This window comes from Pogona vitticeps, chromosome 5 (assembly GCF_051106095.1).
Source record: "Pogona vitticeps strain Pit_001003342236 chromosome 5, PviZW2.1, whole genome shotgun sequence".
In the NCBI taxonomy this organism is placed as follows: domain Eukaryota; kingdom Metazoa; phylum Chordata; class Lepidosauria; order Squamata; family Agamidae; genus Pogona; species Pogona vitticeps.
In genome coordinates this window covers 64,862,722-64,890,666 of record NC_135787.1, presented here as the reverse complement: position 1 = coordinate 64,890,666, position 27,945 = coordinate 64,862,722, and the positions used below count along the sequence as shown (strand labels likewise).

Below are 27,945 nucleotides of genomic sequence, written 5' to 3'. Positions count from 1 at the left end.
TATGGCTTTCCATATGAGGTGAGTGTTACTAGGCATACCACACATAAAAGTGTAAAATAAGAAAAAAAGTGTAAAATAAGAAGAGAAGCAATTGTTCAGAAGATGTTTCCACGGAATTCAGATGATTTTGCTTCTTAGAAAATTATTGTCAAGACTACAATTTAAAACACTACATAATATTTGTTCATCTAAATACTGTTGATAATACTTCTATCCCACCTGTTTATGTAGGCATCACAATAAAAACCTGATCACAATGTAAGTTAAAAAACTAAAAAGTTAAAATAGTAAAACAAACATACTAATAATGCCCTCCATCTAAAACAGGAAGATAGCAAATACTAAAATTCATAGCCGACAATAAACCTGAAGTGTAATTTAAGTTTATTCCACAAAAAATGTGTTTTTTTCCAAAGAGAATTCACATACAAAAGAGCCACAGATAAAAGAAGACATGAAATAAAACACCAGTTTCTATTTTGACTATTTGCAGTATCTGTCAGCTTTCAATTTCGATCTCCTGTTAAGACAAAGGGGAGAAGGATTAAAATGACTGCTATATCTATATAAAGTAACTGTCACTATACAAATTTTAGCATTATTCATTTCACTTTAGATAAACCAAAGACAACCAATTTTCTTCAGTACTCAGTAGCTCAATAAATCGCCATTTCAAGTCTAATATTGAAACCATATTAATTTTTTTCTTTGAGATCATCAAAAGAAAACTGGCCATGTAAGGAGATTTTGTTAAAGTGAGTATTTTATTCTGTTCTTTGCTTGTGTTTTTAATATTGTTATTATTATGCGTTTTAATATACAGTGGTGCCTCGCTTAACGGGTGCTCCGCTTAGCGACGAAACCGCTTAGCGACGACTTTTACGGAGCATTTTCACACTTCGTTTAGCAATGGTCCCTATGGGCGATTTTCGCTTAGGGATGGTTGGGACCATGCTTCGCATAGCGATTAAATTTTGGGTCCCCTGTTTTGCTTAACGATGGTTTAAACAGCCTCATGTTTGCTGCTTTTTAAATGTTTTTCTGTTATTTATAAAGTTAAAGTTTACTGTTTAAAATGTTTGAAATCATAAAGTGCACTTAATAAACCCTTTGTTAACCAAATTTGACTTTGTTCTGACTCTTTTTTAATTTGTTGTTGTATTTTCCCCCCATTGAGATGCATTGAATAGGTTTCAATGCATTTCAATTGGGGAACCACGTTTCGCTTAGCGATGTTTCCTATGGTGATTTTCGCTTAAGGACGGCAATTCGTTCCTATTGGAACGGATTATCCGGTTTTTAATGCATTTCAATGGGAAACTGCATTTTGCTTAGCGATGAAATCGCTTAGCAGCGATTTTTCGGAACGAATTAACATCGCTAAGCGAGGCGCCACTGTACATGCTTAATGCTTGTTTAATATTGTAACACTTTATTATTTGTCTTTTAATTTTTTCTTTTAATACTCTAAGCTGCCTTGGATCCTTTGGGAGAATGGTGGCATGTATTTTAAATAAACGAATGATATAGGATTTTGAAATGGCTATACAAACAATTGCTGTTGCATCATGTTCTGGAATGTTCCTTGGCATTCAACAAAGTAAAACTAAAGGAAAAAAGCAGCAAAAAGTGCATGGTAAGATGGTGTGAGAGTTCACGTTTTGGCTCCATGTTTGGCTCAAAGAAACCAGCCGATTTTGCTGCTCCAAAACAGGTGAAAGATGTATTGGTGTATTTAATAATAAACAAGTGTCTGGAATATGATTATGAGTCTTTTCTCCTTCTGCCAACGGGTCCGGAAGGGGTTTCCATTCTTCAAACAGGAATGGGTTTCCAAAACTATGGTTCCACGGTCCCGGTAAATCAGTGGCGACCCAGTCTCTTACGGTCTGTCCCGTCGGGCCTTCCAGCAGGGGCACGGTCTCCTCATCCAGGTCATCATCCCACAGGATCCATCCATTGGCATCTCGGCTCTCCCAGGATCCTCCCTGTAACTCCTTTTCATCTCCCTTATCCTCCGTTCCAATCTTTCTCTTCTTTCTCTCTCCATTTGTTCTTTCTCCTCTCTCAGTCTCCTCCTCTGCTGTCTCGCCTTGGCCTCTCCGCAGTAAGAGGGTCTTGGTGGGATCTTTGCTCTTCTTCTGTAATCTGCTTCCTCTTTGGGAACTCTTAATCTTTCCCACAATCCAGTCTGTGGATCCTGCATCCACACCCATTCCCAACTGGATGGTAACTGTCCCTCTTTCCTCTCTATCTCCCCCGTTCCTCCTTCAAATTCCACCCTTTTTCCTCTCTCTTCCTGCCTTTTCTCCCTAAACCTCCCCCATCATCACTTTCTGCATGTCTTCCGTCAATTCTTCTATCTCTTGCTGAGATTTCTCTGTAGGCTGTGGTGCGGGGTTTGGGGTCCACTTCCTTAGCTCTGCTGTTGAGGGGTGCCTCTCCAGCCAGTGGGTTATCCCTCTTGCCCTCTGTCTCACAGACAGGTGAGGAATGATGGGAGTTGTAGTCCATCAATATTTGGGAAAGCCGCAAGATGCCCGACTCACTTGCATAGATCGAAACTCAAGAGGCATCAAGAGATGATTATCAATTGATGTAACTGACTTTGTGAGCCAGTCAGCCTATGCTGTGTTTGTATGCTTGTTCCCTGGATTTGCCATAAACGCTGCAAATCTTGTCTTTATGCAGTAAATAGGCCACATAGCCAAGGAAATATCCAAAAGTGGTTCCCTTCCACAATATGGTGGTGAGCTGTATTTAAAGTCTACCCACATTTCAGATCCAAGAACTCTTCCACTAAATGCTGAAGTCACAACAGGTGTGAAATCAGCCTATTAAGAGGCTGGTTACTGAAGTGATTGTAACATTAACCATTAAAATCCCCCTCTCCCGGTCCTACCTTTAAGCTGGAAAACAAAAACATCTGGATTTTTTAAAAAACGACAGTACAATTTTTGGGCACAGTTTGCCACCATGTAACTATGGAATGATTCCTACAGGACCCCGTGGTTCTTCCTGAGCATACCATCAGGTCATCATAGTAAGAGGTTGAAAAGCTTTATATTTCCCCTATAGCCCAAGTGGCTGCAGGATAAACAGCTTGGTTGCAAGATATGCTAGGCCTGAAGGTGCAATGACTCCTATCATGATTGCTTCATGTGCTGGGTTCAGTGTGTGTAAAGACAGTTGTGCCCTTTGTCTGCTCAAAAGAGGGAAGCACAATCATGTCTTCTACAGCAGGGGTGCCCAATCCCCGGCCCGGTGCCGGTCCATGGGCTTCCCAGGACTGGGCCACAGAGACGGATCTCTGCCCCCCCGGCATGGAGCCCACCCCCGCAACCGGTCCACGATTCCAAAAAGGTTGAGGACCGCTGTTCTACAGCCCTCAGATGCAGTGATGAACACAAATTCAGGCAGATGGAACAGTCACAGAATTTCATTTCTACTATTTTTGGGTTAAGGAGTGAGATGTACGGAAAGAACTAGAGACACAATTATAAATTTTAAAATGATTAGGCATTTACCATTGAGTTATTGCTACTATTGTTACTGAAAACCTCTGACTGACAATTCTATATGAAAGAAAGAATACCTGTCCAGCAGGGCCTCATGAAAAGTGCCTTCTTTCCTAGCTTTTTTCAAAGCTTTACTGTCTTCTTGACTTACTTTGAGTTTACGGTCTTGAAAACTCTGAAATTTCTTCCTGAAAAGGAAAACACAGGCCTTTGCTTTCAGTTTGAATTAAAGAGTTTTTCTATTAATAGCATCTGCAAGTAGCTTTGTGACACCAGACTGGGACCAAAATGGGTTAAAACTAGGCCACTGAGACAGAAGAGTGACATCTTCATATTTCAGCAAATTCTGAGATATGAGAAGTGAGAATAACTAAAAAACCAGAAGGGCACATCCTACCTCCCAAAAGAACTGAAAGAAGAGTGAGCATGCTCAGTGACTGCTTTTAATACTGGACAGGTGCATTTCTGCTAGGGCATGAGGAAGCCATACATCACATTACTGCAGCCCCCACTTTATGAATGGTAGCAGTGCATCACACTGATTTAAAGTTCCACTAAATAATGAAGGGGTACAGGAAGGGACAGAAGGTGATTTTTAGGCAACAGAAAATACAAATCCTCAATTAAGGACTAATAAAAAAAGTAAGATTCCATTTACTGTCACAATGATAAACAAGGCAAATTGTATAATATATCACTTCTATAAGTGAAAACAAAACCTCTTTTCCTTGTTTTGTGGAAGCAAGTTGCTCTCTAAAACAAAAGGCACAGGGTGGATAATAAGTACTAACATGGAATGAAACCAGGTCTATCCATCTTTATATGCAGCAAGGTTTATTCGGGCATCAAAACTCTTAAAGGTTATCTGTCAAGAAAGCTAGGAGTTAAAGGAATTGTTATTTACTGCTAGCCAGGAAGCAGTCATTACATACACGTAATTTATTTCACATTGCTTCACATTGCCTTTGTCTTCTTCTGGAATGTCATCTTTTTTCTTGGCTTCTCTTTCGGTGCATGTTCTGATCTAAATGGAAGTGAAGAAAAAAACCAATGAAACAGAAGAAGTTGAAACCCAAAAGAGAACCACCAAATGCCCTAAAGTTTTCTTCAGGCCATGAGACCAGCCCACCACCATCCCCACCACGATTTGCATTTAGCTTTGCTGGGCATAAGAAAACAACCAACGTATTAGTAGGTCATATAGACACTATACAGACAAAATCACACTTTAATGCCATATTTAACATAGATCAAATGAAACTTTGCCCCCTTTTTGTCCCATGATAATTGATATATTTCAATGTATGCAGTCCAAGGGTGTAGGCAGAATCCTTGGAGAGGTGAGGGCCACCATGTAGATCAGTGGTTCTTAACCTTTGTTACTCGGATGCTTTTGAACTGCAACTCCCAGAAACCCCAGTCAGGACAGCTGGTGGGGAAGGCTTCTGGGAGTTGCAGTCCAAAACTCCTGAGTAACCCAAGGTTAAGAACCACTGATGTAGATACTAGACTCTTGTTATTCATGTTCATAAAAACACCTCGGGGGGGGGGGGGGGAAGAGAAGGCCTGAAAAAGCCTCCTCGGGTCTCACCATATGGAACAACTATTGGCCAGTCTCCAATATTCCATTCTTTAGCATCTGTGGACGTCTTCGTGGCTTACAATACCACTGACCACTGTATCCTCCTAAGCCATAATTTAAAAATAATAATATTTTTTGGAGGAGCTGTTTTGCAGTAGCTCTGATCCTTCATGGAGGAGCAAGTTGCGAAGATGCCATTGGGGGAACTCCTGTCTGATGTGTTGGCTACTGACTTATGGGGTCCCTCATGGTTCTGTTCCGTTCTCTTTATTATTTAACATATAACTAGAAAACCACTGGGAGAGGTTTATTTTTTATTTATTCAAAATATTTTACACTGTCTCCTTAAACAAAAGAACTAAGGTGGCTTATATCATTAAAAGCTAAAAGAAGCAAATGATTTGAAGATTTAAAAAAGAATTAAATAAATACTATATAAAAAGTTAGGTACAGTAAAAGCATTACTAAAAATGATTTAAAAGCAACAAAAACACCTCTCTTACACAGCCAGTCACTAAGGAAAAGCCGGCCCAAATAGAAAGGTCTTCACCTTTCTCTTCAGCAAGTTACATAGGATTCAGTAACATCAGTATCCTGATAATACCCAACTCTCTCTCTCCATCTGCCTCCAAAGCTGTTTTAGTTCTAAACTTGTGTCTGGTGTCAGTAATGGATGGGTTAAGTGCAAACAAACTGAAAGTCAATCCAGACAATCCAAGACAGAGGTGCTCAAAGGATGATCAGGGAATAGGGATTCTGCCTATACTTGATGGATTTACAAACCCCTGGGGAAAAAAAGGTTCAGAGCTTGGATGTTCTTCCCTAGATTCATCCCTTAACCTGGATGTCCAGGTTTAGCCACTGCCTAGAAGTACAACTGCACACCTAAAGTTGGCATGCCAGTTGTGCCCATTTCTGGAGAAATCTGATCTTGTTACAGTGATGCCTCGACTTACGAACTTACGACCATTTTGAGTTACGACCAGGTCCGGCTGCAAAATTTGGCTTCTACTTTCGACCAACAGAAAAAGGCAGGGAAAAAAGGCGGGAAATTCAAATTTCTAACTGTAGGTGAAAACGAGGCTGCTTCTCTGTAGCTCTTTCGTCCCAACAGTTAAGAGTGTGCACAATCTGAGAAGGCTGCCTGGTAAGGTAAGGTGCTGTTTTCTGCTTTTAAAAACTGTTCTGGGTGTTTTAACAGCATGGTTTTGGGCTGGGGGGTTTATGTTTCTGTGCTGTGATGGGTCTTGGGGGGTTGTTTGTTTTTTGATTCCTCCCATTTCCGATGGATTTGGGGGGGTTTGGTTGCTTTTTGGAGTGTTTTTCCCCATTTCCAATGGGTCTTGGGTTTTTTTTGTCCCCCCCCCCATTTCCAATGGCTCTGGGGGGGGGTTGCTTGCTTTTTGGAGTGTTTTTCTTCCATTTCTGATGGGTCTTGGGGGTTGGTTTGTTGGTTGGTGCTGCTTTTCCCCCATTTCTGATCTGTCTTGCATGCTTCGCTTGCTTTTTGCATTGCTCTTTCCCCACTTCCAATCTGTCTTGCATGCTTCGTTTGCTTTTTGCATTGCTTTCTCCTCTTTTCCATCTGCCTTGCATGCTCTGCTTGTTTTTCTCCCCCCCCCCCCTTCAGCCAGAAGGGACTAATCGCGTTTCCAATGAGTCTTGCAGTGATTTTTTTGGTGACTTTTTTCTTCGGCCAGAATGGATTACATTTCAATGGAAAATGGTGCTTTGACTTGCAACCAGTTCGACTTACGCCCATCTTCCAGAATGGATTATGGTCATAAGTCGAGGTGCTACTGTATCTTGCTTTAGGTTGCTGTAATATGCTCTATGTGGAGCTGCCTTGCTCCAAAATGCTGCAGCCACCAGGACTGGTTATAGGAGCATATGATTCTTCTATTACAACTCCACAAGCTATTTCCAGAGTGATTTTATGATTTTAAAACCCTACACAACTGGGTCCAAGTTGTCTGAAGGACTGCATCTTCCATACAAACCTCGTCAGTTTGAAATATCTTTAGGGGAGGCCATTCCCTTGGTCCTACCAATCTCACAGGCCTGATTGGTGACCATGTCAGAGGGGGCCTTTTCAGTGGATGCTCCCATGTAGTGGAATGCTTCCCCCAGAAGACCGTTGGTTCCCTCTCAGCTGTTCCTTAAGGAGTAGGTAAAACCTTTCCCTTTCAGGCAGACTTTTCATAATTAAATAGCATCAAAGAAAGGAATCATACTGGGGAATGCTGTACAGTGGTGCCTCGCTTAACTATGTTAATTTGTTCCAGCGAAATAGCTGTAGAGCGAAAACATCGTAAAGCGAAAATAAAAAACCAATTGAAACGCATTAAAACGTGGTTAATACGTTCCAATGGGCTAAAAACTCACCATCCAGCGAAGATCCTCCGTACGGCGGCCATTTTCGGTGCCTGTCTAGCGAAGAATCCGCCCTAGAAAACAGCGGGGGGCCATTTTCTTCAGCCGGTGGCCATTTTGGAACCCGACGATCAGCTGTTCGCTGATCGTCGTAATGCGAAAAATCGGTTCCCAAAGCAGGGAACCGATCATCGCACAGCAGATTTTGCCCACAGGAAGCATTGTTTTGCAATCGCTTTTGCGATCGCAAAAAAGGCATCGTTAAGTGGATTCGTCGTTATACAGGGCAATCGTAAAGCGAGACACGACTGTATATGTATTTTTTTTTATAGTGGATATTAAAAGTATTTTTAAAATAGTTTTTACATTATTAATATTATTGGTCAGAATTCGAATGGAATTTTGCTCTAGAGTAATCATAAGTCAAACTGCAGGTAATTAACAAGGTGAAAGTCAGATGCCAGGTTGCATAACTGGTGAGGAAGTAGGCATGCAGTCAGCCCCTTGTTAACCACCTACAATGTACTGCAGTGACTTACATAATCTGATTTATATCAGGGTAAATTCTAAGAGAACTCCATTTGTTATCTATCTATCTAGATATAAATAATACAGTGGACCCTCGACTTACGGAATTAATCCGTATTGGAGCAGTGGCTGCAGGTTGAAAAGTCTGTAGGTCGAGGCTCCATTGACCTACAATGCATTGAAAACCGATTAATCTGTAACCAGACGTTTTTGTTCCTTTTTGTTCCATTTTGGGTTTTTTCTGGTCTGTAGGTTGATTCTCTGGCTGCAAGTCGAACCTAAATTTTGTGGCCAGAGAAGTCTGTAACTTGAAAAGTCTGTAAGTCGAGGGTCCACTGTATGTTGTGCTTTTATCTGCATCTCTTTTTCTACCATTTGCGAACCACCCTGGGTCTCTCCACCAAGAGTGGCACAGAAATCATAAATGAAGTCAAGAAGTTACAACAACATCTTATCATAAAGCCTCATTGCTGCATTTTATACATGCAGACTGGAGCAGTATCATTTTACATCACATTAGCAAAGAGTTCCCTATCTTGATAGATGGGCTTTGAGTGAAGATAACAGTTTGTAGATTGCAAGGGAAAAAAAAATGTTTCTGTAGACAGCTCTTTTCCTACACGGAGAGAGGGAGACTCCACCCTGCGGCTAGAGGATGACATCTGACTCTGTCCACCAATAGAATGGACCCTCTTGCAGAACAGATTCTTCCTTTTCCTAATAGCCACCCAAATGCAGATTTGGGGGGGGGGCTGGGTGATGCAGGAGAGAAGGAGATGTCTCGCCTTATGAAGAGAGATCCACTTGGACAACACTGCAATATGTCCGGAAGTCCTAAACTGTAATTTGAAACTGTAATTTCCCCAAACTGGCTTGATTCTGAATAATTCCTTCAGTTAAAATTCCTGAGTTTCTCCTGTTCCTCTCTATGTGCTATTCAAAACCACGATGCACAACAAAAACAGATGATCCAGTGATACTTGCTTTCCTGAAGCTGGGTTCCTGCCAGTGTTCTGGCTGACCATCTGCATCAATCCCAGGCAGCATGGCTGACGCCGGTCTGAGGTGAGGGGAGCTGGAGACTAGAACACCTGCAGGGACCCAAGCTGGGAAGGCTAGCCTAGGGACAATGCATTGATGGAGAAACTATGTGACAACCTGTGCCAGGTATTGAAGTGATTTTATATGGAGGAGCATCACAAGTTTCAGCAATATTCCTTAAAGTATTCACACACACCAATATAAGGATTGCTTTTACAAGCCATACAAGTTACCTTAATCATTTCCTCACTTCCTGCCGTTTTACTTTTGGCTACTATATCGCCTTCTTCATTACAGCTGATAAAGCAGCTGTTTGCTGCTAACAGAGCCATTTTCCCCTATATTAAAAAAAAAAAAGGAATAGCACCACTATGAACGTGTTTCTATACATTCATTTTTCTAGATCTTGCTCCATTTTTTTTCCAACAGTGGGAGAACAACATTTCAAAGCTGGCAAACCCACTTCATTCAGGAATCATTAAATGCTACTGTAAATCTGAATTTGTGTACTGCCATTTGAAATATGTGGCTTAGAATTCAAACCTGGAATTTCTTGTTAGTATTAGCTCTACATGTAAGCTGAAAATTACTTTCAAGGACAGTTGTTTGTCTGAACCAAACAGGCATTTCAGAGATTTTATTATAGCCTCATAGAGAATGCTCTTTTACCGTTAGCTGGTCTCAATTTCAAGCTCTTCCTCCAGAGGCAGGAACACAGAAAGCCAATTTATAGCCACGAGCCTATTTCGACACAATAAACCCGGATGGATAATTGTTTTCCCTCCTGAGCCAAGGACCACAATAAAATCTGGGGGGGTAGATCCTCTGTGTTTAAGCAGTGGGCATGGCCAGAGCAGTAGAAACATGGAAGTGGTTTTTGACTATGCTGAGTGTGCAATGGCCAAGAAAAGAAGGACGAAGGGAAAAATTAGCTGTGGGACATAAAGCTGAGGCCTGAAGCACTGTGTTTGGCCCACTGTAGATCTCTATTACATACTCAGGCTAACAGCTGAATTCCAGTGCAGGGATGTGAAATCTCTGGTTCTCCAGATGTTTTCAGTTTACCATCAACCCACACCCAACGCATCAAGAACTCTGGGAGTTGTAGTCCAAACCCTATACAGGGTCAAAATCTCTTTGTTCCTGATCTCAGGAAGGAGTCTTTCTCTCACTTCTTATTTGATCCTTTTTAATTGGAGAGGTTAGGAAATAAACCCTGCCCTTCTGCACGCACCACTCAGCTGTGATTCCAGACAAACCAATGATCTATCATCTAAATTCACCACAGCATGTGTTAAAAATAACACTTACCTCTTCAAACACTGGCTCCCACTGCTCCCTGGAACCTATTGCATCAGAGCGTCCAATAACCAGTCCTTCTGAATTAATGCCAAGATATTTACCATACCCTGATTTCAATGCAATTCTGAAAGAAGAAGAGCAAGAAATGATGAGATTAGTAATTGATCAGATCATTACTAGGGTCAATAGCTTTCAAACCATGTTCCACGAAATGTTTACTAGAAACTTATCAGAAGGTTCCCACTGAGGAAAAACAGAGTCAATGGGAAGCTTGTGGTGCCGGGTAGTCCTGGCCACTGCAGGTTTGGAAAACCGCAGAATTACTCTATCTCCCTGCCAATGTATACACAGACAATTTTTCTATGTGAACATAAACCCTTTTAGCTTGCGCAAATAACTTTTTCCAGCTTCTGACATGCTTGGAATCCGGAGCCAAACACGCCACTGGGTGCATGAGCTTGAGAGGGTGGCCATCACAGCTTCCCTCACAGGATACTTCAATATGTCATGTGAAGTGCACAAGAGGTACTCTGTCAGATAACTTCATTAGGATCACATTTGAACTGGTCTATACTTCTACTGTATCAGATGAGGAACAATATTGCTTCTAAGCCTTAATAAGCTCAGATGGGGAGAGCTATAATCCATCTCAAACATTCTTATATAAAGAAATCTAAGAAGGCTGATTAACTTAATAGTTAACCTAAAGCCCAGGAGAATAATTACCTTGTATCTGATAGCTTGATAGCAGTAAATTGTTCAGGAGGGCTAGGGCCTTCATCTAAAGGCATTTTAAAAAGAAAATAGTTTATGTAGAATCAAAGGATCCTATTAATGGTTATAAGAATGAAAACACATTGAGAGAAAAAAATGTATCTCTATGTTAATGGATACTAACCTTTGTGTGGGGCCCCAAGTGTAAAAAGGCCATTGTCAAGAGCACTCATATAGGTTCCAAGACCCATTTCTATTGCTACAGTTCCTGTGATTTCACCAAAGTTTGTTACTGTCCACCAGCCTTCTAAAAGAAAATCAAAATCAAAAACAAATCAAGATCATACCTATTCTCCGATTCATAATGTAGAAAAAACAACAATTGCCTACCAGGAAAGCTTTCAGTTCTCTGTGTACATTTTTAATTAAAAAGAGATCAAACATAATGCACAAAGGCACCTCAATTAACAAACTGATAGCATAGATGTTCAAACTGTCAGTGACAATAAACACATCAGATTGTTGAACAGATCATTTCATAACCTTTGGTTTTGGAAGGAGCAAGTCCTTCATCTGCTCTCAGTCTTGAAAGTTACTAAGTGTAAATAGCTGAAAGAATACGTAGAACAATAAAGCTAAATGGAGCTCCTGCAAAATGTTTATGTGATTATAGTACACTATAAGCATGTTTTGTGGGACAATTTGTGGCAACAAGAAATATACTAAAAATCATTGAGCACTGAACTTCAATAGAGTTGTGGTAATGCTTCAGTACAGACAATTATATTAGCTGCTTCTTCTCATATTCAGCTGAAGGTAAAAGGCTCCTTTGAGCACCAGTAACATCTCTGAATGCCTCTTGTCATATGCTACGTCTTGGTTATAGTAATGAGAGAACAACAATGGAGAGCCTGCATGAAAAGCACAGTGTAGTGGTTAGGAGTATTGGACTAGGTCAGGAAAGATGCAGGTTCCAGTCCCCATTTGCAAATCGTAATTTCTGTTTAGCTAGCCTCATATTGCTGCTGTGAATTTAAAAAGGGTGCCAGAAACACACATGTGACCCTGAGAGCCTTGCAGGAGGGACGGAGTATAAGCACAGTTCAAAAAACAAAAAACCAAAAACAGTAACTTAATGACCAGCAAATTTTACTCGGCATAAATAGAATCTGAGAAAGCAGGCTGTCATCCGCAAATGTTTATACTAAATAAACTTTGTTAGGCGTGAAGGTGCTATAAGATTCTTTATTTTTTCATTATTTTCAATGCAACAGAATGACATAACCTCTCCCTTAAAATATAACTTGTCTCTCAAAAATGGATGGCTTATGAGGGGGTGCTGATAAGTATTGAGCCTTTCCCAGAAAAAAACTGAGCTAGGAAGCTATAAATTTCAGGGTGTATTGGCCAATTTCTCTGTATTCAATGGTGCAAAAATCAACTACCTATGATTTTAACTTATCTTTCATGTTCAAGTCCAAAGTGAACATGGCAGCACCCTCAGAAAAGTTCAATGTGGAAGAGCATAGGACCATAATCAAGTTCCTGTTTCTCCAAGGGAAAGGTGCAAAGCAGATCCATGATGAAATGTCACAAACTATGGGTGACAGTGGCCCTTTATATGCAACAGTTAAACATTGGGTTGTCAATTTTTAAAATGGCCATTTCAACATTGAAAGTGAGAAACCCAGTGGAAGGCCTGTTTCTGTCCCTGTGCCTGCAAATGTGAAAGCATCCATGACATGATCATGGAGGACCGCCGAATATCAGCCAAAAGTATTGCTATACATCTGAGAATATCACGTGAGAGAGTTGGTGCCATTATCCACAACAACTTGGAAATGCGAAAGCTGGCAGCAAAGTGGATCCCCAAACTTTTGACAACCAAACAAAAGAGGGAACGTGCGGAGTCATTGGTGGCTGTTTTGGAACATTTTGCAAGAAATGAGTGAGATTTCCTGGACAAACAGATAACTGGTGATGAGACATGGATCTACTGTTATGATCCTGAGACGAAGGAACAGTCTAAGGAATGGAAGAACTTCTTTGGCCCCCAGACCAAAGAAGTTCCGAGTGCAAAGGTCAGTGCAGAAGCAAATGGCAACAGTTTTTTGGGATAAGAAGGGAGTTCTGCTGGTGGACTACCTCCGACAGGGTTCAACCATCAATGCAAAATATTACTGTGCTTTATTGACGAAGTTGAGGCAAAACATCAAAGGAAAACGTTGAGAAAAGCTCTCCAGAGGTGTCATCCTGTTGCATGACAACACATTGTCACACACTGCAGGTGAAACAATGGCAAAACTGGCGTCCTTAGGCTTTCAAGTGATGCCCCATCCACCCTATTCTCCCAACCTGGCTCCTTCTGACTATTATCTGTTCCCCAAACTCAAAAAAAAAAAAAAAAACACCTAAAGGGACAATGATTTGGGAGTGTTCTGGAGGCAACTAATGCTGCAAATGAGTGGTTACACCAGCAGTCGGAAAAAATTTATTTGCAGGGACTTAAGAAGCTGCAGGACAGATGTCGCAAGTGCATTGACTTCCTGGGGGAATATGTAGAATAGTGTGGTAGTTACAGCTTCCTAGCTCAATTTTTTCTAGGAAAGGCTCAATACCCATCAGCTCCCCCTCTCTCAAAAATTAACACACATATGTATGCTGCATTTTAGAAGCAAAAAAGAAATCAACATTCAGAGTAAGTAGTATTTAAATTGTACTATATTGTAATATTTAAATTTTATTGTATTTGTGGAACAAATTGAAGGATTTCTGATTATCATGATGGCATAGAATTTTCATAGATGTTCTAGGTGGCCAGGAATAAAGCTATTGCTAACGGAATGCATATATAGTTTCTTTGAGGTAAGAGAAATCTATCAATCTGATTAAGATTCAAAACTCAGCTTTACACAAAATTTAGGAAGAGGTTGAAAACTAGAAAGAGATCCTGGGCAGCAGAGAAGTTCATGTGCAGGAATCCTACAGGCAAGTTGGCTGAGTGGAGAGTGCAGAACGGGCAGTGGGGTGAGAAATGGGAATCTAATGGTACAGTAGATGACAAAGGTGGGAAAAACAAGGAATGGTGTAAAAGCTGCACAAACCTATGTTTTTCAACAGCAGAGCTGGGGAGGGGAGTAGGTTTATACTCACATCACCAAATAAGCTAGGTCAAATTGATGTTAACCAAGGTTTCCTCTAAGCAAGGCACACATGTGCATGACTCCACCTCCCTCTGTGCAGCTCTCTTCCTCCTCTGTGCAGTGATCATGTTTGGTTCTAATCATCATGGAAGCCTGTGCGAGGGGGATGTGGTGGCACACGTGCACCGGGTGAAGTCACGCGCAAGAGAGGTGGAGCCCCGTCAAGCGGGGCTGAAAATTAAGAGGCCATATTGCTATTTAACACATTGTGCCCATGAAAGAGACAGGGACATGAGTATAACTGTTATGCTCAATCAAAATTCTAAGTGGGCTGCTTTTATACCACCCCATAGCACTTAAAAGCACTCTCTAGGTGATTTACAATTTAGACATGCAGGCCACAAACTTCCACCCTCCCAGTGAGCTGGGTACTCAATTTACCAACCTCAGAAGGGTGGAAGGCTGAATTAACCTTGAACTGACTTTCTGCGCCCACTGGGATCAAACTCGTCATGAACAGAGGCTCAACTACAGTATTCGTGAAGGCTTTCACGGCTCTAATGGTTGTTGTGGGTTTTTCGGGCTCTTTGGCCCTGTTCTGAAGGTTGTTCTTCCTAACGTTTCGCCAGTCTCTGTGGCCGGCATCTTCAGAGGACAGCACTATAGTACTGCAGTTTAACCACTGTGCCATGAGGCTCCACAAACTCTAATTTGTTTCTGCTTTAAACTATTAGCACTTTCTCAGTAACCTTGAACCCTAGTTGTTATAAAAAGGCCATGTTTGTCACTAGCCTCTATAGCAAAAGACAGCTTACCAACAACATCAAGTTGATCTTCAATGTTTTCTTCTCTTTTCCGCTTTTTATCTTGGTTTTTTTTCTTACTGCAAAAGGATACACAATGCAAAATAAGCTGACTGCCTTTCATGTAATACACAGTGCTGACAGCCCATGCCCCCTTTCAAATCCTAGCAACCTCTAAGACAAGCAGTGATAGCATAGATGTTCAAGGAAAACTCTTGGTTGTACTGTTAAGCTGTCTCAATTTTTTCACCAGCAGCATGGATCCTCAAATAAGTAACATAAAAAGTAACTAGATTCAGAACCCAAAAGGTATTGATGTGCAAGGAAACATGTACCTATAACAATTACATTTGGAGAAAGATGCAGGTACTAGTAGGGTTCAACTGAAAAGGACCACAGTACACCTGAACAACTATGAGACTGTTTCACTTTGGAACTGCAAGCTATTACTAATAAGCACTTCTTTTAATGGACATAGACAAAATAACAAAGATTCCCCCATTTAAAGTAACAAATTAGCTATCTAAATGCAACCCGCATCCTAACCACCTCAGTCCCCAACCTGGGTATAAGAGATTTGAGAAGATTTTATAGTCAAAGAAACTTTACGGGCTTTTTTTTCAAGTTAAAACATATTTACTCCACTTTTTAGTCAAAAAAAAAAAAAAAAAAAAAAAGGTCCCTGATTTACCAATATCAACATTATAAGATTGTCAGTAAAACAGACACTATCTTGACATATAGGGAGAAATGACAGGGATGGATGAAGAAGAAAGCAAGTTTGGGCACCAGTTCTTAAGGACCAGGGATACACATGGGCAAATCAAACTGCGTAATTCACAGCAACCAGGCACGCCATCAGCACCTTGTGAATTACTTCAACGGGACACCACAACTTACATGAACTTTCCCGCACTCGTGCAGAGTATCAGTAGGATTTTGGCCAAAATGACTATCAGGACCGGTTCTGGAAAAAAAACGGTTCAGAACAATGGCTACTATGAGCAGCTGGATTTAATTAAATCAAGTTGATTTAAATCACAATTTCAATCATGATTTAAATAAAAGTCTCATTTTTAACAACTTAAACAAAATAGATTTTTTAACTTAAATCATGATTTAAATCAACTTGATATTAAAAAGAATAACTGATTCACCCTGACTATGAGGTGACAAAACCCAAAGCAAATATCTCCACAGTGGCAGTTAATCTACAAAAAAAATCAGGGGGAAACCATCACCTTTGGCTGTTTTTATGGTTTTCAAAAAAGGCGCTTGTGGTCTTAAAGAAGTGGTTCCCCACTTTGGGTAGCCCAAGTGGTCTTGGACTACAATTCCCAGAAGGCTTCGCCATCAGCTGTGCTGCCCGGAGTTTCTGGGAGTCGCGGTCCACGAACACCTGCGTCATCCAAGGTTCAGAACCACCTTAAAGAAAACTTAAAAAGAAAAATCCAAGAAAATCACATTCTCTGGATCAATAAGCTGCATCCTCCTGCGCATGTGAGGATCCAACCGCAGCAACACAGCAGAGGGAGAAAAGCAGTCTGTACGATCTCAGAGGCAGGGAAAACAGGGTCACAGACAAGAACATATCGCGTTTCAAAACCAGAAAATAAGAGAAATTTCCACTTTCCCGTAACAACTAGTGACATCCCATCGAGAGAAAAAAAGAATCACCTTTTTGATTTCGTCCCCTTAAGAACTAGCTTGGTCTTCTTAACACAAGCATATTCCGCCATCACGACTCGCTGACTCCGGAAGTCGTACAACGATTCGCTCCACCTATTATTATTATTCGTCTTACGGATATACGGTAGCTCTTAAGGGACATGCTTAATATGCCTGGCGAGCCTGCGCAGTGAAGATTTTGACGTTTTTTGACCTTAGAAGAGGTGGGGAATAGCCAGAGGGCGCGAGCGGTTGAAAAGCCGTCGAATGTTAGCCCCGCCTTCCTCGACATGACCCGTCTCTTCCGCAGTTACCGTTGTTAACTTTCCTCACCAACCGTCACTTGCCATGAAGCGAGCCCGCGAAGGAACAAGTGGCGGGAAGCTTCGTTCAAACTATTGCCACCGTGGGCGACCTTTTTTTTTTTTTAATGGGCGCCAGGGCCGGTTCCAGCTTTTTTGTGGCGTCCCAGTAACATATTTGTGAGGAAACTCTTATTCTCAGGGTGTCCACATGTGGTTTTTCTTTTAAAAAGGAAGATAGTCCTTCCTGGAAGCGCTGCAGAGTCCGAACACTGTCCTTGGTGAAAGGATCTGCCAGGTGAAGGACTGTCCATCCCCCCCACTCCTGATTGAGGTAGGGAGGGAAGATGCCTTCATGGTTGTTACACATCAGGAGAAGGCAGGATTCTCTGGAAAAGACAATGCTGGGAGAGGTGGAAAGCAGCAGGAAAAGAGGGAAGACCGAGCACAAGATGGATGGACTCCCTAAAGGAAGTCACAGCCTTGGGTCCACAGGAGCAGAACATGGCTTTTAAGGACAGGACATTCTGGGGATCACTCATTCATGGGGTCGCCTTAAGTCAGCAGCGACTTGATGGCCCATAACAACAGCAACAACAAGGAGGGAAATGGCTCTGTGAATTGTGTACCAGAGATACCAGTTCAGTTCTCCACTATCCCTCTTGGAGAGACAGTCCAAGTAGCCTTGGACAAGCTGCACAGTCCCAGGTTGCTTCCAGAAGGAGGGAATGTTGAACTGTTTCTGTGTACCTTATGCATAGAAAACTGGCAAGCGGCATCATGAGTGAATTGGCCTGATTATATGTAATTAATCAAATTAAGGAAGATCAGGGACCTTGAAGTTGTGCATCCATTGTGAGCACCTGGGCAGCAGACTCAGCAATTGCACGTCTCACCTGGTTACTCAGTCAAGTGAGATGCATTGTAATTTTGTTTATACAGTATTTGAAAAATATATATGTAATTTTATTTTTGTATATATAAAGCTGTGATTAGGTTCATTTAAAACTTGGAGCAGTTCCTCCTTTTTGGCAGGAAATGATGACAGGCTTTTCTGGAACATCAACAACTTTATGTTAACATTTGGTGATTCCACAATGACTTCAGTCAGATTGAAACAACTCAAATTGGGCAACTGTCTATAACTCAGTGACATGAATTCGGTTTGTAGATGTGGAAACTTCACTGGGGGGCTGGACCAAACCGCTCCCGGTCTGTAGGGTTCCTCAGTGGGGCACTCCTCACCGCACATATTGTCCTACAGCATGGATGTTGGGTCCAGTCTCCTTCCTTTGGTAGTTAATTGTATGTCTGGTCTGATCACCTTCTTTCTGCATCCTTGTCCTGGGCTATTACTGTCCCTTCTAAGACATCAGTCACATTCTCACAGATCGGGCAGTAGGCCACTCTCAAGTTGGGGAAGTCTTTCAATAACCCGTGGGTTTTCTCATAAGTAGACTCATCTCGTCTTCTCTCTCCTCCACAAAACCTTCCCTCCTTGATCTTTTATATCGTCCTCCCACACTGTTACACTTAACTCCTCCCCCTTTCCTCCTCCTCCCTCCTCTACTAAACAGACTTCAAACTTTCCTCCTCCTCCTCTCGATTCTATCCCTCCCTTTCCTTCTACCATCACTTCTTTCCATTCATTTATTTCTCCCTCTCTTATCTCTCTCATGCTCCAGTGTTTCTGTTCATGAGGATGGCTCGCTCTGTTCTCTCTCTTCTTTTTCTGTCTCTCCTCCACATAAGCATATGCAGTTTTCTGTAGTGTCCTCTTGTAGTCTTCATTTTGGTGATGTGGAAATGGTTAATTGACTTTTGCCTCCTTGCTGGCTCCCACCCCCACCCCCGTAGCCCAATCCTAACTACTGGGTCCCCAAGAGAGATAGTATATTTGAGAACCTTGGCAGTGGTTGCTCCTTGCACTGCTGGTTCTGGTCACCTGGGCCAACAGTAAGGTGCTCAGTACCTCATCTAAATTATGTATGTTACCCCTGGGCAGTGGGACTTCTGTCTTTATTTATTTATTTATTTATTTATTTATTTATTTAATTTAATTTAATTTAATTTAATTTAATTTAATTTAATTTAATTTAATTTAATTTATACCCCGCCTATCTGGTCGGTGCCATACAGAGAGAGAACATGAGTAGAGGGGCTCCTAGCTACTCCACTCCCTTTTCACCTGTATTGTTTCCCTCTGGTTGATATGGCAGACAAGATGTCTGATGGTGGTGCTGCATTTGTTTGATTTTTTTAAAAAATATTGTTATATCTCTCTATACTTCTTGTGAACTGAAAGTGGTGCACATGTCTCATCTCCTTCCCACATTATCTTCACAATACTTTGAGGTAGATTAGGCTGAGAGATGGTTCAAGGTCACCCAGTAAGTTTCAGGACAGAGTAGGAATTTGAATTCAAGTCACCAAGTGTGGCGTCCACCCCAAGTTACGCATTACTGTATAAGTTATGTATTACTCATAAGTTGTATGATAATATGGTTGTGAGGAGGAGCCAAAGGGGCTGCTGAAGAAGTGGAGCCTGGGAGAGAAGTTCAGTCAGAGTCACAGAGAGCTGGAGAATAGTTTGGGGTTTTGAGGCAGAGAGTGTTTAAGAAGTGATTAGGCAGTGATTAGTCAAAGTGTGACCAGTGTTAATTAATATAGAAGAGATTAAAATGTTGAAGCTGTGTGGAACTTTAAAAATGTGCATGAGAATTATTACCTGAAACCACATGTAATCAAAAAACCTGTTCCTGTTAAAAAGTCAGTACTAAATGGACCTTAGTCTTTCATAAGAAAAGTAAGTTGATATAGAGATCAACTGGTGGCGGCGTGTTGAGGTACCTTTGTGAGCTCTGGGTTTGGTGGAACAAGCAGGGGCCACGGGGTAAACGCCACACCGAGTCCTTGTCTAACACTCCAACTACTGCACCATCTTCCCAAACTTTTCTGCCCCGTAGATCACTTGCCAACTTATTTCTTTTCTGTAGACCCCCTGCCCCTGCAAAGCTTTGATACAAGTCTAAACTTGCACCCCCAATTTTTTTTCTCTCTGACATGGACCCCCTGCAAGTCGAAATTGACCCCTGGGTGTCCATATAGACCACTTTGGGAACCTTGTGTTTCAAACTGTTTTTAAAAGTTATTTTGGGGAGGTTATTGTTTTATATTTTCAGCTGGTATGATTCTGTTCAATTTATTGTTAGATATCTTCAATCTCATTTGGGGGTGAAATGCAAGATATAAATCGTATCTTTTCTTCTACCCCTCTCCCATAGTAAAGATGTGTGGCTCAACATCTCTGTCATAGTTCCAAGACCATTTGAAACTTGGCATTGGTCCCAGTTGGCCATCCTACCCAGTTGCCTCCTTGCTCTTCACCCCATCCTCATCACTGGGTCTCTGAGAGAGAGCCTTGAAGGTATGTATGTCAGGGTTATTTTGTTTTTTAAATAGATTAATTAATGCTAATACATTAAAACCTGTACATAGGCAACAATACCACACTGGGTCACTAAGTAGAAGACACAAGGCTACTCAGAATAAAGAAGCCTTAAGATTAGCGGTCAAGGGTGTGCACAAAATGCATTGGCCCTCAAGTTATGTACCCCTGCAGTGCATGCAGAGAATCTGGGAAAACCTTTCATTCTTGGCTATAAAATGATTGCTTCTCATCAGTCTCTTGCTCACCCAGTTGAGTTGGTCAACATTGCTGGGCTCCTGACCAGTGTTGGAGGAAGAGAGTAAGTGGTTGATCAAGGGAAAGCAAACAAAGATGGCACATGGCACAATCACCTCTGCCTCCTCCAGCATCCGAAAAGCCCAGACCAGTGAGCATAGTGGCTCTTCTTGAAGCTGCTGCTATTGCCCCTTAATCACTTCTTTGTGCTTTCTTAGGGAGAAGGAGGAACAAAGGCTCTGTCATTCACTCTTCTGATGGTGCTGGCTGCTCTTAATACCCTCGCCTGGAGGGAGAAGGCAAGTGAGGGAATGGTGGTGCCTCTTTTCCTCATGATTACAATTTGTTTCCATGCTTTCAGAGCTTAGTAAATGACCTAGCAGTGCTTGTATAGTCTTGGTCTGACTCAAGAGGGAGCTCTTCCTTTTGACTGTAATGACTCGGTGCTCCCCCCCCTTCTGAAGATGCAATCCCAGGCACTGGTCTTCCCTAGAGTTTACCTGCCACCTTGTCCTAAGAACTGAAAGAATGGGAACAGAGTTTTTGCCTTTTCGTACCAAGCAAATGTATTTGATTTATATCCCACCTCCTAAAATTGTGTCTCAAAGCACAGGTTTAATATCTTTGACATCCCATAACTGGGTAAGCTGGATTTTGGTTTAAAAACAGAGAACTCCTTTGAGAGAAAACTAGCTTAAAACTGGTAGCAAAAGAAAATGTGCAAGCTTATCTGAATAAAAGGATTGAATTAATCCGATCTAATATTGCAAGAATCTAACACATGTTTTATTCTGTCAACTCTCACAGTGTTTACAGTACCATTCTCCCTCTCTCCCTCCCCCCCCTCTATATATAGGGATTTAACTGAAAGAAGGAGGATCTTCTATGCAGAGAGAAAGAAGAGAATAAGATGTTCATTCTTTGAAGCTACAAGAATCCAGAAACTGAAATGTGAAGTCAAAGCCATCCTCCTCCATATGCAACTGCAATCAGTTCAAGGCTGATTCACATACATGTATGACTGGGTGAATGAGCCACTGTCAACTACTGACTACAAACATAAGTTTCAGCACAACACCTAATGATAACTCAAAAATCCATGCTTGAATAGAGGATTTTTTCTAGGCATTTGAATTGTGTGTGTGTGGTTTTGCCATAAGCAATTAATAGAGAACCTGAGAAACAGTGATGACAGTTGCTTTCTGTTTGTATGTATGAGAAGTGGTTAACTGGTTCTGGGATTTTCACTTGCTTCGTGTTTGTGAATAGTAGTGAAAACAAAAGGAGGTCCTGCAGATCATCTTGACTGCTGACATTCAGACTAGACTTAGCACTGCAAAGCTTGGCATTCTTTTTCCTGCTGGCAACGTGGGCACAATATTGGAAAACAATGTTGGGCCCTTTCCAAGTGTTTTTAATTGTAGATACAAAAGCAATTCTCACATTCATAAATTGAATTACTTGGCCTTTCAATCAACTTCTCCCTGCCCACATTCTATCTGTACAGTCTTATTTAATTTAATTTTCAGTTCCCTTCCAATCTCTTCCTGTTATCATCTCTGTTATTAAACCAGGTACTATTCCCACCTTTAATCTCTGTTTTCCCCCTTCAGTTTCCACATCTGCCCATGCAGTTTTGTACATTTTTATATCTCCATGTATACATCGAATATTTATCTCATCCGCTTCTGTTTCACCCTCTATTGCCTTTGCCAAAGTTTTACCGCTTCCTGTATCAATTACAGTGGGGTCTTGACTTAAGAACAGCTCGAGTTAAGAACATTTTGACTTAAGAACCGCTCTCATAGGAAAATATTGACTTGACTTAAGTACTTAGATTTGAGTTACGAACTGAAAAAAACCCACGTGGGAGGCAGGGAAAGTGCAAAATGTGAACTTTCAGTTAACTGTTGGCCAGTAAAAAGGGTGCCTGTCTGCTTCCTCACTCCTCCCAGCGTTTAGAGAGTGGATTGGGAGACAGTCTTCGGACTGCCTGGTACTGCCTGGACTGTATTTTCCCTGCCTTCCCTGAACCTTTCTTGACCTAAGAAAAAAAGAAACAAAATATCCCCCTCTAGTGGTCGAAGGCGAAATCACAGCTTCCCATTAGTTTTTATGGACGGAAAAGAGCAGATACGGATCAAATGGTTTTCAATGCATTCCTATGGGAAATGCAGATTTGACCTGAGAACTTTTTGACTTGAGAACCGCCTTCCAATACGGATTAAGTTTGTCAAGTCAAGACCCCACTGTAAAGCCTTTTTTGGTTTACCATTTACAAATGCTATTATTTCCCAGCCCCTTTGTCCCATATTTAATTTTTTAGTCACCTCTGAGTCCTGGTATATCCATGAACAATCATATCCTGGGCAAATTTTTTCTTTGATGTCCTTTGCTTATACACCAAAAGCAAACATTTCAAAACTCTCTGTTCTCTTTCATTTCATTTAATTTCAATTCAATTTTATTTAATTTTAAGCCAAAGGCCATTAAAACGGATCAATACATGAAGTCAATTGCAAACCAATAAAACAACATCTTCAAAACCTTCATGACCATAAATAAAAATTCCAAAAACAGTAAAGTTTAATATGTGCAGTATATATCAAAGAGTCTTATAAAATAGATCTATTTTTACACTGTCATCCTGTAATGACCTAAGGGGCCTTAACTAGCCTAAATGACCTTAGATAAACATATGCTACTTAATGGGGTCTTTATCCGTTTGGTTGGTCCAAGCTTGCCTTAGCTTGATGGCCAAGCGTCCAAATTTGGCCACGTTGTAAGTTGTAACTTTATTTCTGTCCTCAAGCAGGGTCTGAAGACAGCCCTTCCTGTTGCTACCCTCGCTGTTCAAAATAATTGAATTAATATATCGTTCCCGGATCTTATCGTAAATTTTACAGTGTAAGAGTGTGTGCTCCAGGGTTTCTATGCTTCGTACACCACATAGACAATGGCGATTCAGATATGGGATTTTGTTATATCTGCCCTCCAAGACGGCTGAAGGCAGCATGTCCATACGCATAAGCATAAACACTCTTCTATTTTCGGAATATTCAAGTTCTCTTATATAAGGCATTGGTGTGTTTCTGTTGATGCCAATGATATCCCTTATGTGCGCTTTGACTCTATTCAGATCATGCTGCCTTTCCATGTCTAAGATCCGTTGTTTAATCAGACTTTTGGCGTGGTCGTAGGTCATTGACATTAAATACTGTTGTGAGAATCCATAATACCCCAGTTTGATGTCCAGCAGTTCCCTCCATGGGGATATGAAGTTGTCCTTCAATATCAGGTGGGTAAACCCAGAGTTAGTGTGATTAAGTTTTAGCCAATATGACAGGACACTTATCCATAATCTGGCCTCTATTGTTACTAATCCTGTTTCCAGGCAGACCATTGCGTTTGATGAATTGATTGGCAGTGATAGTACGGTTTTTAAAAATTTGGTTTGAAATTTTTCCATTACGGACCTGTCTGTTACAATGCTAATTGGAGCACCATAGGTCAGTTGTGCCATGGATTTTGCCTAAAATAGTTTGATGGCAGCTGTCACATTACGCCCCCCTTTGGTCCAAAAAAATCTTTGCATTGCACTAGCGCTTTTTTGTGCATTAGATACAACATACTTTGTATGCACGTTTTTCTTCCCATTTGCCTGAATAATGTATTGTATTGTTGTACCTGTTCAATGCAGACATGATTTATATACCAGGTATGCCTCTTTGGTCTATTAGCAAAGGCTATGACTTTTTTTTTCTCTAAACAATTTTGTTGGCAATATTTGGAGAGTGCCCACAACATTCTCTTAAGTCCTATTGGTGTCCTTGACAAAAGCATGGCGTCGTCCGCATACAACAATGTAGCAATATGTATACTTGTGAGGGTTCGTTTGGAAGGGCTGTTTGCTCCCCAATAAATGGACGAGACGGTGGAGGTAGATCAAATGGTTCAGTATTTATTCCTGTATTAACACCAACCGGATTTCCCCCTACAAAGGGGTTCAGGGATTCTTGCAAAACATGGCTTGGTTTCAACGGAGTCCACAAACTATTTACAAATGGGTTCGTCGTCTCTGGGTTCCAGGGACCGGTTGTAGGCGGCACAGATCCCAGCCCAGGGTCCATTGCTTCTTCTAAAGAAATTAGCGGTAATGTCTCTTCATCTCCGCTCCAGCCATCCCAGGATGACCCATCTCCTCCATCCGTACCCCAGGGGCCGGGTAACCCCCCAGCTTCCTCAGTTCGGCGATATGCCATTGCTTCTTTCTCTCCAACTCCTGTGCAACGGCTTCCCTCTCCTCACGCAGCTTTCTCCTCCACTCCTTAGCCTCCGTTTCCCCCCAATAAGAAGGGCGGGGTTTTAGTCCCAACTGCCGACGTTTCTCGGCTTCTTCATGAGGAACCCGGACCTGTTCCCACTTATGGGTCCAGGGGTCCTCCATCCACACCCATTCCCAAACTCCTCGTATATCCCTCGGCTTCTCCCTTATATCTCCTACCCCAGCCTCAATCTCCACCCCCCGGTTTCCCGCCAGAACTTGTCCCGGTTCCCGGGTGATTTTTAACTCCTTCATGACCTCCTCCAAATCATGGGTGTCTACCCCCTTGTTCAGGGTAAGGGATCCGACGCTTTCCTTCCCCCAATCAGGGGTCTCCACACCTTTCTCTTCCCGTCGCGGTGGGGATGGTGGGGGAGATGTCTGGGTGTGATGGGTACTCTTCGGGGGCGACGACACTCCTATCATTGCCTCCATCTTGGGAGCCTCACAATACTGTACTTGCCAACTTAGGGGGATGATGCTCCAGTAGATTTAACTGAGTGGCTAAATCATTTATGTAAAGGTTAAATAACAGGGGGGCCAGTATGCAACCCTGTTTTGCACCTTTCTCGGTCTTGATAGAAGCTGTAAGATGGCCTTGTGCATTAGTTTTAACTCATATTGTGGTATTTTTATATAACGCTCTAATTAAAAAGTGCTCCAGAATCATGCATTGATCCAGTGTTGAGTGACCCTCTCTAAATCCTGCTTGTTCTTCAGCCATACAGTTCTCTTGATCAATCCAATCTCTTAATTTCCACTGCAAGTGTCTAGCATACAATTTACTTAATATATTGAGTAAGCTAATAGGTCTATAGTTTGATGGAAGATCTTTATTGCCTTTCTTATATATAGGAGCAATTATTGCCAGCCCCCAGTCCTTGGGCATTCTCCCAGAGTTGTCAATTGCTGTAAATAAGGATGTTATAATTGGTACCCACCAATCAGTATTTTTCTTAATTAATTCTGTAGTGATTAAATCCGAACCTGGAGCTTTACCAGGTTTCAGAGTTTGAATGAGATTCCTCACTTCTGCCAAATTCACTGGTGGCCATTGAGGGAGATTGTCCAGTTCATCAGTTTCATACTCTGCAGACAGTGGCCAGAGGATTGGAAAAGATCAGTCTACATCCCAATCCCAAAGAAAGGCAGTGCCAAAGAATGCTCCAACTACCGTACAATTGCACTCATCTCACACGCTAGCAAGGTTATGCTCAAAATCCTGCAAGGTAGGCTTCAGCAGTGTGTGGACCGAGAACTCCCAGAAGTACAAGCTGGATTCCGAAGAGGCAGAGGAACTCGAGACCAAATTGCTAACTTGCGCTGGATTATGGAGAAAGCCAGAGAGTTCCAAAAAAATATCTACTTCTGCTTCATTGACTATGCGAAAGCCTTTGACTGTGTGGACCACAGCAAACTATGGCAAGTTCTTAAAGAAATGGGAGTGCCTGACCACTTTATCTGTCTCCTGAGAAACCTATACGTGGGACAGGAAGCAACAGTTAGAACTGGTCATGGAACAACTGAGTGGTTCAAAATTGGGAAAGGAGTACGACAAGGCTGTATATTGTCCCCCAGCTTATTTAACTTATATGCAGAATACATCATGCGGAAGGCTGGACTGGAAGAAACCCAAGGCGGAATTAAGATTGCCAGAAGAAATATCAACAACCTCCGATATGCAGATGATACCACTCTGATGGCAGAAAGTGAGGAGGAATTAAAGAACCTTGTAATGAGAGTGAAAGAGGAGAGTGCAAAAAATGGTCTGAAACTCAACATCAAAAAAACTAAGATCATGGCCACTGGTCCCATCACCTCCTGGGAAATAGAAGGGGAAGATATGGAGGCAGTGACAGATTTTATTTTCCTGGGCTCCATGATCACTGCAGATGGAGACAGCAGCCCTGAAATTAAAAGACGCCTTCTTCTTGGGAGGAAAGCGATGACAAATCTTGACAGCATCTTGAAAAGCAGAGACATCACCTTGCCAACTAAAGTCCGAATAGTCAAAGCTATGGTTTTTCCTGTAGTGATGTATGGAAGTGAGAGCTGGACCATAAAGAAAGCAGACCGCCAAAGAATTGATGCCTTTGAATTGTGGTGCTGGAGGAGGCTCTTGAGAATCCCCTGGACTGCAAGGAGAACAAACCTATCAGTTCTAAAGGAAATCAACCCTGAGTGCTCGCTGGAAGGACAGATCCTGAAGCTGAGGCTCCAGTACTTTGGCCATCTCATGAGAAGAGAAGACTCCTTGGAAAAAACCTTGATGTTAGGAAGGTGTGACGGCAAGAGGAGAAGGGGACGACCGAGGATGAGATGGCTGGACAGTGTCTGCGAAGCAACCAACATGAACCTGACACAACTCCGGGAGGCAGTAGAAGACAGGAGGGCCTGGCGTGCTCTGGTCCATGGGGTCACGAAGAGTCGGACACGACTAAACGACTAAACACACACACGTACAGGGCTCTAAAATGTTGTTCCCAGGCTTCTGGTAGGATGTAATTATTCCTGGCCATGGGGGAGCTGATTGGATGGTCAGATACCAGATGCCAAAAAAGGGAAGTACAGTGGTGCCTCGCACAGCGAGGTTAATCTGTTCCAGATTAACCCTCGCTGTGTGAAAACATCACTGAGCAGGGCAGAAAAAGCCATTGGAATGTATTAAACATTGTTTAATGCGTTCCAAAAGGCTCCTTTACTCACCGTTCTGCGATGTTCCTGTATGGCCTGCAGCCATTTTCGCGCCCTCCCCTCGCTTAACGAGGGTGCGAAAACGCTGCGCATGGCCATTTGGGGGCTTCCGGCGGCCATTTTGGACCTGCTGAACAGCTGATCGGCGGGTCGCAAAGTGAAGGTCGGTAAGCAAACTGCTTACCGACCTTCGTAGAGCGATTTTCGCCCTATCTAGGCATCGGTATGCGATCGCATTTGCGATCGCAAAACCGGCCTCGTAGAGCAA

The 27,945-nt window shown here is 42.0% G+C and overlaps 1 protein-coding gene and 1 long non-coding RNA gene across 3 annotated transcripts; one reads left to right on the top strand and one right to left on the bottom strand.

The window, feature by feature from the left end:
- Window positions 1-367: 367 nt before the first annotated feature.
- FRG1 (FSHD region gene 1) lies at window positions 368-18,756 on the bottom strand. The gene is made up of 9 exons (XM_020791467.3): window positions 16,682-18,756; window positions 15,017-15,084; window positions 11,243-11,365; window positions 11,071-11,125; window positions 10,354-10,468; window positions 9,276-9,380; window positions 4,451-4,542; window positions 3,596-3,706; window positions 368-520 (listed from the first exon to the last, which is right to left on the bottom strand). The coding sequence occupies exons 1-9, from the start codon at window positions 16,741-16,743 to the stop codon at window positions 484-486; spliced, it is 768 nt and encodes a 255-aa protein (XP_020647126.2). The 5' UTR covers window positions 16,744-18,756; the 3' UTR covers window positions 368-483.
- Window positions 17,169-25,656, top strand: LOC110077898 (uncharacterized). 2 transcript variants are annotated; one of them, XR_013545808.1, is made up of 4 exons: window positions 17,169-17,308; window positions 20,259-20,401; window positions 20,878-20,958; window positions 21,516-25,656. It is a non-coding gene; the product is annotated as an uncharacterized LOC110077898 (long non-coding RNA). The 2 variants fall into 2 exon arrangements; XR_013545809.1 differs by lacking the exon at window positions 20,878-20,958.
- Window positions 25,657-27,945: the final 2,289 nt, after the last annotated feature.

Bases quoted from the DNA above. Each gene is read 5' to 3' on its own strand.
- FRG1 (XM_020791467.3), bottom strand. From the start codon at position 16,743: ATGGCGGAATATGCTTGTGTTAAGAAGACCAAGCTAGTTCTTAAGGGG. The intron at 15,085-16,681 runs GTGATTCTTTTT...ATCCTTTTGCAG, and splicing joins AAGGGGACGAAATCAAAAAG to TAAGAAAAAAAACCAAGATA. The intron at 11,366-15,016 runs GTAAGCTGTCTT...ATTTTCTTTTAG, and splicing joins AGATCAACTTGATGTTGTTG to AAGGCTGGTGGACAGTAACA.